Genomic DNA, 13,524 nt, shown 5'->3' on the forward strand with positions numbered 1-13,524 from the left:
CCCCCCCTCTCTCTCTCTCTCTCTCTCTCTCTCTCTCTCTCTCTCTCTCTCTCTCTCTCTCTCTCACGCTCTCCCTCCCCCCCTCTCTCTCACGCTCTCCCTCCCCCTCTCTCTCACTACACCCCTCTCTCTCTCTCTCTCTCTCTCTCTCTCTCTCTCTCTCTCTCTCTCTCTCTCTCTCTCTCTCTCTCTCTCCCCTCTCCCCTCCCCCCCTATCTCTCTTCCTCTCTCTCTCTCTCTCACTCTCTCTCTCTCTCTCTCTCTCTCTCTCTCTCTCTCTCTCTCTCTCTCTCTCTCTGTCTCTCTCTACTCTCTCCCCTCTCTCTCTCTCTCTCTCTCTCTCTCTCTCTCTCTTTCTTTCTATCCGTAAAAACCGTAAGAAAATATGTATGTTTGCTTTGTCTTAATTGAATGACATGGCTTCTTCATGTACTAGCACAAGTATTTTTTTCAGATGTACACATTAAATTGTTCTGAATAAATGTTATCACTAGGAGTATCAGTTTGTTTCATTTTTTTATTCAATTACCCCAAAGCCCATTCCTTAAATTTAACAGACGAAGGATACATGTTTACTAAAATGTTTAAGGTTGAACACCAAGAAGGTGTTGGCAAAATTTAAGATGTACTTAATCAACTTCTTTGCATATATAAATGTCCAATACACATAGTTCAAAACCATACGTTTAAATCGGAGCCAAACTATTTTGATTTAGATAAAACATCGAGTAAAGATTTGCTAATTATGGATAATAAACGATTGTAGACTTGTTGATACAATGATCGTTCAGCTGTTCCATATATATTTCCACTATATTTAAATTCAGTTCTAAGATATGCAAGAGAGTTACTATTTCTTCTTTGTTTACGGTCCACACGAAGATATACATGTCTAGTTTTGTGTGTGTTTTTTCTCAAATACATAACCTTTGTTTTATTAATGCGTGTACACTATTTGGATCCGTAGTCATCAATTCCAGATAATTAGTTGTTGTTTTCTCAAAGTTAATAGACTCGCTTATATCATTGATAAATAAAAAACAACGGAGAAAGCGGTTCGCCTTGTTGAACACCAGATCAGTAACAAATCGAGAAAAGATAGAAAAGTTCATTTTTGTACAGTTACTAGTAATTTAGATACAGATTTTTTTAGCCGGACTCTTTTTTGTGTGCAGAATACTGTCCGGCCTATAACATTGTCAATGTTGATCTTGTTGAAGTACTTCAACACTATATTGATGTATAGTTTTCAGTCTTAAGACTGATGTATATTTATTGAAAATTAGAGTAGTATGTAGTTCCCCCTCCCCACCTTAACCGCTTAGTGAAAATAACATAATGTTCTGTTGTTTTAATTATGCACTCTTCCAAGTAAGTGTTCTCCCGTGATTCTATCGTTTCCACTTGCTACGTGTACCGTTGTACTCCTTTATTTTCAAAAGGAAGTCACGATTACTGCATGTCAACAGAGCTTCAAGTTAAATTAATTATCTTTCCTGAAGGTACTTTGAACATGTCAGTTTATTAATTTCATAAAATTTGTTTGTCTTATAAATTTATTCAGATTTATATTGCATTACATGTACATATACATGATTACTGTTTATGAGTATACCAATTTTGGCCCACATTTCTTTTTAAATTGTCCTCATGTTGTCCTTATTTTGTCCTCAATTTAACATAATTAGGACGGGTCAACTGAAATCAGGAGTCTGGTATGGAAGGCAGTCGTTGCTAGGGCGACAGAAGCACCTACGCCATGGAGAACCAACGAGTACGGGAAGTATGTCGTTGCAATGACATATTGCGAATTCTGAGCTGTCCCCTCTCGAATCTCATCCGCTATTCTGGAGGAAACCGTCAGTCCAAGGACTCCTAGATTTAAGATAAAGCACAAAGGAATTGCGACTTGTGTTAGCGTTTCCTTCCATATACCCAATTTCATACTTTTATAGTAAACAATATATGGGAAGAGAGGAGGAGTTAAGAAATGCATGGCATGTTCTTTATATAATTTAACAGTATATAGCGTTTATTTCAAACCTGCAAGAACGCATGCCCAAATAAAGGCAATTTTCAGTACTCTCTTTGCAGTGGGGCCCGAGGTGGTGCAGAAGAGATGAATGATTGCAAGTCCAACTGCTATTATACAGAACATGACAGCCAGGGTGCCAATCATCCGATCTGATTCCGTATGCTCCAACTTGACTGAAAAAACAACAACAACAACAACAACAACATTTAATGAAGATGTAACCACTCATTTTCTACCCGAATCCTTTGTTTCAAATGACATTAAAGGGTCTTCCACAACGTAACAGTGGGTGGGGAAGGCCAAAATTGAAATGTTTTAAAAGTTCATTATTCTGTTTTGAGGGACATTCTTTTTCAAGAATATTAAACCTGCGTCCTTTGCAATGTTTTTGGTGGAATAAGGATTTAAGCACATTTTACAATAAAAGATTGTATCCGATTTCCGATTATTTCGACTCATACAACAGTTCATCGTTTAAATACATCTGTGTATAAATATATTCGTGTCACGGGTCTAAATATAAAATTATATGATACTGAGCCCCGAGTACTTAAAAATCCCTTAATACCGCGTACAAAGTTGGTAACACCATCTTTAATGATGGCTTTTTTATTTCGTTCTGAGCCATCAGTTGGATTTTATTTATTTAAACTAACTTAAGATATTTATGATAATAAATATATTAATAATAAACTACAACTTACGTTCGAGTTTGTTGTATTTCGCATCACAACTGTTTTCTGAACACTCCACAGTATACCAGAGTCCCACATGCAGGGTAGCATTGAGGTTAATGATGTGTATTTTGTAGTAAAACCACCCTGGGCTTGCCAAACCGGCAACCATCAGTAGACATGACACAGATGCGGGTATCAACTCCTTTAAACTCATCCTGGTCTTACTTCGTGTTGTGGTATTGAACTAGTCATCGTTTCTACACTAGAACATAATATATATGACAAGCGACACCTAGCGTATCATCGTGGTTTTAAACAGGTATTCATTTTAAACCATAGTGTTTCAGGTGACCGCACTCGTTTGCTTGTTTAAAAGAAATAGGAAATAAGATCAACAGGTTGATCCTGAATTTAGCCTCTTTCTTAAACCCGTATAGAATTATAAGTGAGTGAAAATGCTTACGCTTTGGCAACACGCACAATTTCAAACGGACTTATTCAAAGTATTTTTTGCTGTCAACATATATCATTGTTCAAATTACGTTTTTTTATAATCAAACACGAAACCTCATCTTGCAGATTTTTGTTTGAACATAATTTTGAAACTCGAAGACCAATTCATTCAATATTCAGAGCTCCATTTCAAATTTGTAATGATGTGTTATCAATGGTTACAAGCAATTCTATTCACATTTCGAAAACATCTTAAAATATCAATGTCTCACCTTATAGTAATAATAATTATAATAATAATAATATGTAGTTAAAAATAAGAATGTCGCAACTCTTTTTTATTTCATCATTAGGCATAATTAAGTAAAATATATACTAATACTGTGTACAAAATGAGTGTAGGGATACATAATACTACATGAAACTAGGAAGTAGTGATTGTTAATTCAAAACCATAAGAAACAATTGTACCGAAAGAATATCTATACTACAGTAGTAAAAATAATGTATTGTGCACCACTATAAAACATCACAAATATAATATATATTATAAGTACATTAATTCCTTCAGCCTAAGAATTTTCTGCGTCGTAACTACAATACAGTTACAGTCCTCCTACGGAGAGGTAATGCTTGGAAGTAAAATTTGTGCTTGATTTTTTCCCAGAAGTGTGTAGTTTGAGTTTGGAAGATGGTCTCTTGGAAGTGATCACCAAGGTGTTTCCTGCAAGTGCTTCAGCTTGCTGTCTTTTCCATGTAGGAGAAGTGGAAAGGGTCCTGGTTTTCTCTCTTGTTGGAGAACTAGACGTGGTTCTGATTACTTCCCTTGACTTTGTTGGGGTGTAGGTCGCAGCTTTTATCGATGAGGCCGTGTAGTTAGGGGCAACCTGTATTGTAGGGGATGGAGTCTTCGCTATTTGCTGTGCTGTGTATGCGGTCGGTGATAGTATAATCTCTTGTTGTTTAACAGACGTGTTCTGTTGTGAAGATGCATTTACTGAAGCAGGTTTCTGGTAAGAATTTCTGGTGGTCGTGTTTGTAACAACGACTGGGACTTCATATTTCTTATGAACGACTTTGCCATCAGCCTGGTCTTGGCCAGAAACATAACTTTGCTCATAAACAAAGTGCGTTTTCTTCGCTGGTTCTTTGGAATGATTCAAATGATTTCCAGAACCATTTTTCAGGGAAACGAGTTTTCCATATGATTTCCGCTTTTGATAGCTAAACATGATGTCAAAAAACAAAATAAGAGAAACTACGAAAAGTAGAACTCCTCCAACGCCGAACAGAAACAGTGAGTAGGGGAAAGACACATTCGAGCTGTCTTTGCTCAACTTCCTGACATGGTTCCCCTTTTGTCCAACTGGGATCAGCGCCAAAATTCCTGTAATAAAACATTCATCATAGTGCAGGGTTTATGTATAGGCCTATAAAACAGGCTATTTTAATAAAAATAGGTGATAAACAAAGCTAACAGTGTGTAACGTTATAACATTAAAATGCACCAGTTGCTTGGTGTGAATCGGTTTTTAAAGCTGCGCTCTCACAGATTGACCGTTTTGACAACTTTTTTTCTTTTTTTATCTTGGAACGAGCCAGTTTTTGCAAAACCCATGTTAACCAGGTATATAAGACTGCTGACAAAAATTTAGATCACAGATTATTATAATTATATAAGTTTAAAAATGATGTTTTATGCAATTTTTAAACCGTTAGTAACGGTTCAAGCCATAAAACATTAATTTTCGAACGGAAATATGAAACTCTACGATCTGATTTTTTGTCAGCAATCTTATATCATTGGTTTGCAGATATTTACTAAAAAAATCGCTCTTTTCAAGACAAAAAAAAATAAATAAAAAAGTTGTAAGAATTGTATATCTGTGAGAGTGCCGCTTTAACTTAAAGTGTTAACCAAATGTCAACTTTTATCATAAGTTTTTTACACATAGTATTTACCTGCAGCAAAGCAAACGAAGATTGCGAAAAACCCTATCACTTTTCTTGATTTCCTATCGCCAGAGCCTCTTTGGGAAAGCAGTAATATCAAGGCGAAAACCGAGAGACCCACAGCAACGGACGTTTCGACTTGACTGGTCAGCCATGCATCTCGGGTCTCTGCAATAACAAATTAATCGTCATTAGTTAACACCACAATTAACTATTTATCTTAAACAAATAACCGATTACTTTATCGTTTTCGTTATAGCCATATCTACCTTTTGCTCTTTTTGTTAAAAACAATATACAATTTAATTATATTTGAATATCAAATGTTCACCTGTTGACCAGTGAAGAAGACTGAATGTTTCACATTCCCTCTGGCCCGTTGGTGTGTTCCTGTCACATGAAACCGTGTACCACAAACCCACGTGCTGAGATTCGTCCGATGAATCCAAGTAAATCCATCCTGGGCTAACAAATCCCCCGCACAGCAAAATCACGGCTAAAACTGTCAGAAACAGGGAGAGTGCCGAACGTACTCCATTCCCAACGTCATTTACATGTTGTTTTTGCGCAGACCTCATTCTTACACACAACTCGAAAACAAAATAAGTTGATCAGTCCGATCCGTTCAATATCTGTCACATTCCTGTCATTTCACCATTGATTTATCCTGGAGAAAAACAGTAAGCCTAACACAGGACCTCTTTACATTGTCCAAATATCTTTAAGGTAAAATGAGAGAAAATGTTAATGTCAATCAATTGTGGTGTTAAAGATCTCAGCCACTGCTATAGCCGGTTTCTAGTTTAAAATTCTTTGTGTGATGAACGGCATTTTAAGCAAGTATAATCAGTAAATAACCTCTGACAACTTGACTGATGTTAATTTCAGCTTGAGCACCAACGGACCGGGACATACATTAAGTTCAGCCAAATATTTTGGCTGGTGTTATTTCATTCGAATAACAGGTGGTACACAGATAAAGTTTGCGAAAGCATAGTTACGCTACATATTGGGAAGAAAGTATCAATCTTTTTTCGAGAAAACAAAGAATTTTAACACTTCACCCTTGCGCTGCTGGGTGAATATAAAACTAATTCTATAAGTTTAAATTGAAATGATACCGCACATAAAAAAGACAGTTCTGGAGGCAACACGTTTCGAAACATTTTATTTGAAATGAATGTGTTGGATTTACAATATTAACAAGAGCAGTTACAGACTGCCATATCCTTCGGAGAAGTAGGAACAGTATCAACTTCGTCTTACGACAAAGGATTATAATTAAACAATATACACTATCTTAATAAATGCTGCACCCTGATTTACTGTTGTAGTGCACTGAACTTGGCCCATCTGTGAATGATGTTCGAAGTAAATGCATCAAACACTTCGATTTATACCCCCCCCCCCGCATTTCAACTCATTGATAAACATCTGTATATAGTTTAGTTAAATACCTCAAATACTTTTCAGGGTAGACTCCGGACAAGCAATGCTTATCAAAGTTAACGAAGGGCATTAACTGAAATAAATACTGCAGCCAGAGTTATGGTTCCCGTGCACTGCACTTCTCCTCAATGACAGTTATCTGTAAATAAAATTTAAAGTCAATACCTACCTCAAAGACTTTTCAAGTAAAGCTTAGGACAAGATTTCCCGGACGCACGCACGCACACACGCACATGCATTATCTCCTTCGCTTTTCTGTGATAATAAACGAACCCAGATCGACTTTAATCGACTACATACTAGGCACGGACAAATGTCTGTTATGGTCTTTGTAAGAACTAACATGGATACACAATCGGTTCGCAGTCTGGCACTGAACTAAAGCGTTCTGATTGATGAATGAACATAAATCTACGGAAGCCTATATTTTTTAAGAAACACTAGTTAGTTTCATAATTGAAAAAAAAATAAATAAAGAGCCTTTGTAGTTTTTTCTTCCAATGCTTTATTTCCGTGATTTTGAAGTTTACTTTTTGTTAAGATTCAGCGTATATACCGCGACACTGTAGCGGTTCAACTCAAAATGAGCACACGTTGTGTCGACCAGAGCCCATTCTCGATCAAAGTCCGCAAACAGGTCAAGCTGGGCGTGGTCGTCTGCCGACAGCTTGAGAGTGGAACTGTCGTACACCCAGGAACCAAACAGCAGCTTGCACGACAATATTTCGTTTTTTGAAAAAGCGTCCGGCATGCTGCAAAACGACTGCACGTGAGCCGGATGAAGATACGTCACGTTACCGTCGTTTGACACCCGAGCCTTCACATGATACACGTTGTCGGGATTACCTGCACTGAAAAAGCAAGTTCAATTTTCTAAATGGAACCCGGTACAAGAGAGGTTCGCGAAATTCTAGCAATTGTACAAAGCAGTAATATCAACAAAACCAACCATATAAACACTCATCTTTATACCATTACAAATACAAGCCTTTCAATATTTAAAAATGAGACATGACTTTTATATCAACAACAGCAGCCATGACAGAATACTTCTGAAGACCAAAAAGAAGCATCACCTATTATACAGGATTATGTCGGGGATCCACAGGAGGTCAACAGGGACTTCCAGCTTGTCGATGTTGGCGGCTCCCAGCAGTTCACCCAGCCGTGCATCAGGCCACGTCCACCGCTGCCACGCGTCCACCGTCAACACTTGCCGCTCAACGTCCTACGGAATATCGGATCGACTATTATGGCGGGCTAATTTACACTGTGTGGGAATGGACACCGGATATAGCTCGAAAAATGATCAATCAATAAGCATTTGATTCTGACACATGGTAAGTTTTTTGTTATTATTATTTTATTTTATAGTGATATTTATCAAATTCGAAGAGCTTCGAATAGATCAATCCTGTGCAATACACGACTATATAATGGAAATGTGTCTCCTCTTTTGTATAATAGCAAAATTCTCGCCGAATGTTGCATGATCGCTCACAAATGTTATGTGGTACGATTTCAAACATGAAACAACAAATAGAAAATAAGAATGAAAACTGAATCGAGCGATTTCATTATAATTACAGCATCTAATATTGTGTATGATATCAATACGATATGTTTTGTTGTTATGGAGATATTCATCCTTTTTGATGACCTGAAGATGTACTGGGGATAGCTGAAGCAAATAAATAACTGCACAAGGGATAGCTATTAACTGTACTGAGGATAGTTGCGATGTATTTATATTAACGAGACTGTGATGATGGTTACGTCTTCTTAACTCTATGCACTCTCAGGGAAAATTGTCCAATGTTGTCCATATCGAGAAATTAGAGCAATAATGTTACTGTTATATGTATAGTATACCTTACATAAATGTGTCCCTTGTTTGTATATATAAATAAAGATGATCGGTCCGTATGTCTTTGCATTCTAATGAAAATTCAGTTTTATATCATCAGCTGTCCATATCATAAATATAATATTGACCGGTGACGTCATACAACTAGTAAGTGCGGCTTGCTATTTTCACAACGACGTAGAAAAGTCGCAAGAAAACTTCATTAGCTTTGTTTAATAAAACACGCCTACAGCGCTTTAAAAGTATTTAGTGGTAATATAAAAGGTTCGGTATAATATAAAAAATATTTACATTACACTTCGGGCACCAGTCAGTTGCAACCACGGCCCCCAGGTCCTGGGGTATAACGGGGACAGCCGGGGAAAAGGGCCGTGTTTGTACTTTTCATGTGCCCCCGCAGGGCCGGGTGACCGCGGTGGTTTTGTCATAGCGCCAAATTTAGCGGAGATTGGGCCTTATGTAGAGTCTCTGGGGTGCGGGGGCATTTGGCCGGGGTTTAACCATCACAGGGCGGGGATTTTACCCGGGGTTGGCTGGACCGAAAGTCAAAGTCCCGGCTATTTTTGCAACGTTTTTGCACACTAAGTCATCAATAATAAATAATATATTGTGATCAAATTTTGTTCACTTGAAGCTGTTTCTAAGCTTGGATCGATGTTGCTATTACTTAGAACAGGAAATGGTCTCAGCTCGTTCACTTCACCGAGAAACTAATGAAACCTTGAAATATAAGCAGCATGCATACACATGTATACGTTCATTTAGGAGGACATGTACCAAACTCATTGATAACTTAAGTTTATTCAATAATTTGTCATTACATTGTACTCTCACTTTTGCAGATAATTTGAAAAATAGATTTGACGGATGCTCAGCGGTAACTGTGACTGAGGATAATGGAAAAAAAGTTTTTGTGCAGCATATGTACCTATTCAACTGACTACAAAAGCAACCTGAAAAGGCATATGAATGTACAAAGAGACATACCAAGGACCAGCACTCCAAAATCTAAAGAAAAGGCGAATGAAATATCGAAGCCATTAAATATTATGTGTATTGTATATATACTGTTATTGTGCTACGATCATCTTGGTCCATTTTTACATGCTATCCCCAGTACACATTGCTCAACTTTGAAACTATCCCCAGTACACAAAATGGCTATCCCCGGTACAGTATCGTGAAATTTGTAAGGGCATATCTTTAACAGTTTAAAAGTTACATTGCCAGTTTTTACAATAAACATAGTTTAGCTTATGTTTGTAAAATCCTTCGATTCAGATTTCTTTATTTATTCGATATATTTCCTAAGATTACAATACTTGTCGAAATTCTGTGAGTTTGAAGTGATCATCACATATTTTAAGTAACATTTTTCATGGTCTGCTAATTCTTAAGCATTATAAAGCACATCATAGGCCAAATTTAGCATTCAGCTATTAGTTCAAACACTTGTTTCATTTGTGGATACGGTAGATAATCGTTAACACAGCAAGATCTTACCTCTGGTCTAGAAAAACAACAGCATATTGGTATGTTTACTTATCACTTTTTGAGCTATATCCGGTGTCCATTCACACACAATGATTTAGCTATCAGTCATACACAAGTACAGTATGTGTACACCACGTGGCAAATTGCGTCATAAATGCCACGTCGGAATGCAATATTTTGCTTCGAGCATAGACTTTAAACAAAGATAACTTCACTATAATTTCACCATTTTAAATAAAACATAGCGTAGTCTACGCCACTTTCGGAGCCCCGCCTTCGATCTTTTACCAGACTTTGAGAGTTTAGTTTCTTAAAGCTGCACTCTCACAGATTAAACGTTTTGACAACTTTTTTATTTTTTGTCTTGGAACAAGCCAATTTTTGCAAAATTCCATGGAAACCAGTTATATAAAAGTGCTGACAAAAAGTTAGATCGATATTTATATAATTTAAGTTAAACAAATTGATGTTTTATGCATTTTTCTTAAACCGTTAGTAACGGTTTAAGCTATAAAACATTAATTTTCGAACGGAAATATGAAAATCTGCGATCTGGTTTTTTGTCAGCAATATTTTATCATCGGTTGGCAGATATTTATGCAAAAATGTGCTCTTTCCAAGACAAAAAAAAATAAAAAAAAGTTGTAAAAACGCTATATCTGTGAGGGTGCAGTTGTAAAAATATTACCAGGCCATTCTTATTCAAAATCAATACATATACATGTAAAACAAACATACGTCTTGAGTGATACACCCTCAACTTCTTACCAAATAATGCATTTATGGAAAATATTGATTACTATTAACAATATTATTACTGTTTATTTAATATCTAAAAGCGCAAATTATTAAATGATTGGTGAATGCTAAAAGATTAACTCCGATTCACTATGGTCTCATAAGGTAGACATACCGTGTTTTCTACACATTTCTTTTAAATTAAACTCGGTATCCTTCATAAGAACCATTGTTTTCAACATTTCTTCATCCTTTTAGGTATATTAAAGCAATTGTATCAAATGTGTTAAATCTTATTTGGAAGTAATAGTGCATCTTTAAAACAATGCGACAAACCTTTTCACAAACCGGCCGCCTGACAGTCAAATCATTATTTTGGAAACAGGTTTGTCAAAGTGTTTTATGAAACTAAGCACCATTTCAATCTCCGGTAATAAAACGAATGCGGGGCTCGTTAAGCGACATAGGCTGCCCTTTGTTTCATTTAAAATGATGTAATTAAAGAAAAGTTATCTTTGTTTTAAGTTTTCACTTTAAACAGAATGTTGCCTTCCGACGTAGTATATATGACGTAATTTATCACGTGGCATACATACACTGAAGTAAATACAGCAAAAAAAGCTGGGAAAAGGAGCAAGCTCATGGCACTTAAATTGCACATTAAATTGGTTTACGGATCCGCCGCCCGAAATTCCTTTTTTTTTTAACCAATTAATAAAAAATGGCCTAATATAACTATGAATTACTGCAGTTTAACGATGTCAGACAATCTCGAAATGTCTATAAGATATTTAGACATTTCGAGATTTTCTGACATTGGTAAACTGCAGCATTTCATATTATGTTATGCTAGATCGTTGGTAGGAGTGACGCCTATGAAAACCCTGAGGTTAAATGTCACTATTTTTACAGGTCATATGACATTTAAGTAGGACTACATTCCCAACATCCCGCCTGTACGACGTACATAACGTAATTGCAAGACGACGACACACCGGTAATGCAATGACAATAGCTCTAATATGTGTTTCGATATATAAATAAATTTTATGTGTTGCTTGTTAGGCCTTTAAAACCCAATTCCATGCAAAACGTCACGTTCACGGCGTTCGTTAAAACATTCACATACTACGTCGAGGATGCGGTTGAGGAAGAGGGCGTGGTGGACGGTGACGGCGCCGTCTTCTCCTCTAGGCACGGTCAGCCGCTGGTATATGGCGGGGTCCGCGATGTACTGGAACAATGAGTTTTCTGCCTCCATGCGAGTGACAGCTTTAGATTCATCGTCAGAATCATCGTCTGGAAGGAACATAAAGAGTTTTGATGTGTTCATTTACGTCCAATATATTACAATCGCAAAAAGCATAACACAATTGACATATACGTCATCGTCGAATTAAAGCAGGCTTGCAATCATTTAGTTAAGGCTAAGTATTCTTGTTTCTGTTTGAATTTGTAAAATGAAGTTACAGTGAAGTCACTCACCAACTGAAGCTTTGTATTCTCCAGAGACGAAACAAAACAGAAAAGCTAAAATAAAAAATAAACATGTATGATTTTCTACATGTCTCCCCATTTTTAATAATCTGAGAGTCGATTATTTAGCCCTATTTACATGGTCCTAAGTATGTCTGTCAAAACCAATTAACTAAAACACTTCACATTTGTACCATTAGACACGATGTACTAGTTTCCATAGTTCAATTAGGTTATACATGTAGACCACAGTCATGCGGATCATGCATTTTCAGTTCACTAATGAGAAATATATTGCATTGATTTTAATTACGATATACAAAAACAGATCACACGCATTTGGTATTTTACACATTTTAAAGTGAAGGTTTAGAAGATCAAATTCAAATAGATTTTTTTCATGTACCAAATAAAACAAGTGCCTCATTTATATAATCAGAGAAACCGAGAGTAGTGCGACAATGGGACCGACAGGTTTCGGGAAACACATACTAACAACAGCAATCAGTCGCACACTCGATGGCAGTCGATTTGCAAGCATCGGCGGTTACTGACGAGCGGCCCATTCCGTTACTCGCCATTCGCTGATGTCGTGGCAATGCGACATGTAATGAACGACGCGTAACGGGATGGGTCAGTCCTGGGTATCCGACAATGAAGGACGTGTAACGGGCTGGGTCATTCCTGTGTATCCGACAATGAGCAACGTGTAACGGGCTGGGTCATTCCTGTGTATCCGACAATGAGCGACGTGTAACGGGCTGGGTCATTCCTGTGTAACCGACAATGAGCGACGTGTAACGGGCTGGGTCAGTCTTGGGTATCCGACAATGAGCGACGTGTAACGGGCTGGGTCATTCCTGTGTATCCGACAATGAGCGACGTGTAACGGGCTGGGTCAGTCCTGGGTATCCGACAATGAGCGACGTGTAACGGACTGGGTAATTCCTGTGTATCCGACAAGGAGCAACGTGTAACGGACTGGGTCATTCCTGTGTATCCGACAATGAGCGACGTGTAACGGGCTGGGTCATTCCTGTGTATCCGACAATGAGCGACGTGTAACGGGCTGGGTCAGTCCTGGGTATCCGACAATGAGCGACGTGTAACGGACTGGGTAATTCCTGTGTATCCGACAATGAGCAACGTGTAACGGACTGGGTCATTCCTGTGTATCCGACAATGAGCGACGTGTAACGGGCTGGGTCATTCCTGTGTATCCGACAATGAGCGACGTGTAACGAGCTGGGTCATTCAAGTGTATACGAAAAATAATGTAGTGTAACGGAATGGGCCAGTGCTGTGTATCCGACAATGAGCGACGTGTAACGGGATGGGTAAGTACTGTGTATCCGATAATGAATAGAGAGTAACGGGATGGG

The 13,524-nt window shown here is 37.7% G+C and overlaps 2 protein-coding genes across 2 annotated transcripts; both read right to left on the minus strand.

Annotated features, from left to right (window-relative positions):
* Positions 1 to 1,544: 1,544 nt before the first annotated feature.
* On the minus strand, positions 1,545 to 5,978 carry LOC128232229 (uncharacterized). Its single transcript, XM_052945667.1, has 6 exons — positions 5,450 to 5,978; positions 5,128 to 5,286; positions 3,438 to 4,552; positions 2,740 to 2,974; positions 2,044 to 2,208; positions 1,545 to 1,875 (listed from the first exon to the last, which is right to left on the minus strand). Exons 1-3 carry the CDS (start codon positions 5,694 to 5,696, stop codon positions 3,771 to 3,773), a joined length of 1,188 nt encoding a protein of 395 aa, XP_052801627.1. The 5' UTR covers positions 5,697 to 5,978; the 3' UTR covers positions 1,545 to 1,875; positions 2,044 to 2,208; positions 2,740 to 2,974; positions 3,438 to 3,770.
* A 375-nt stretch (positions 5,979 to 6,353) lies between these two features.
* LOC128232586 (neuronal acetylcholine receptor subunit alpha-2-like) lies at positions 6,354 to 12,332 on the minus strand. The gene is made up of 4 exons (XM_052946235.1): positions 12,152 to 12,332; positions 11,796 to 11,965; positions 7,644 to 7,795; positions 6,354 to 7,418 (listed from the first exon to the last, which is right to left on the minus strand). The coding sequence occupies exons 1-4, from the start codon at positions 12,240 to 12,242 to the stop codon at positions 7,094 to 7,096; spliced, it is 738 nt and encodes a 245-aa protein (XP_052802195.1). The 5' UTR covers positions 12,243 to 12,332; the 3' UTR covers positions 6,354 to 7,093.
* Between the last annotated feature and the right edge of the window lie 1,192 nt (positions 12,333 to 13,524).

This window comes from Mya arenaria, chromosome 4 (assembly GCF_026914265.1).
Source record: "Mya arenaria isolate MELC-2E11 chromosome 4, ASM2691426v1".
Lineage (NCBI taxonomy): Eukaryota > Metazoa > Mollusca > Bivalvia > Myida > Myidae > Mya > Mya arenaria.

What these genes read in the sequence shown, in the direction of transcription:
- LOC128232586 (XM_052946235.1), bottom strand. Translation starts at nt 12,242, where the DNA reads ATGGGGAGACATGTAGAAAATCATACATGTTTATTTTTTATTTTAGCT. An exon ending in AGAATACAAAGCTTCAGTTG is followed by an intron (nt 11,966 to 12,151) that starts GTGAGTGACTTC and finishes TGTTCCTTCCAG; the next exon opens with ACGATGATTCTGACGATGAA. An exon ending in TCAACCGCATCCTCGACGTA is followed by an intron (nt 7,796 to 11,795) that starts GTATGTGAATGT and finishes GATATTCCGTAG; the next exon opens with GACGTTGAGCGGCAAGTGTT.
- LOC128232229 (XM_052945667.1), bottom strand. Translation starts at nt 5,696, where the DNA reads ATGAGGTCTGCGCAAAAACAACATGTAAATGACGTTGGGAATGGAGTA. An exon ending in TCTTCTTCACTGGTCAACAG is followed by an intron (nt 5,287 to 5,449) that starts GTGAACATTTGA and finishes TTGTTATTGCAG; the next exon opens with AGACCCGAGATGCATGGCTG. An exon ending in CTTCGTTTGCTTTGCTGCAG is followed by an intron (nt 4,553 to 5,127) that starts GTAAATACTATG and finishes GTTTTATTACAG; the next exon opens with GAATTTTGGCGCTGATCCCA.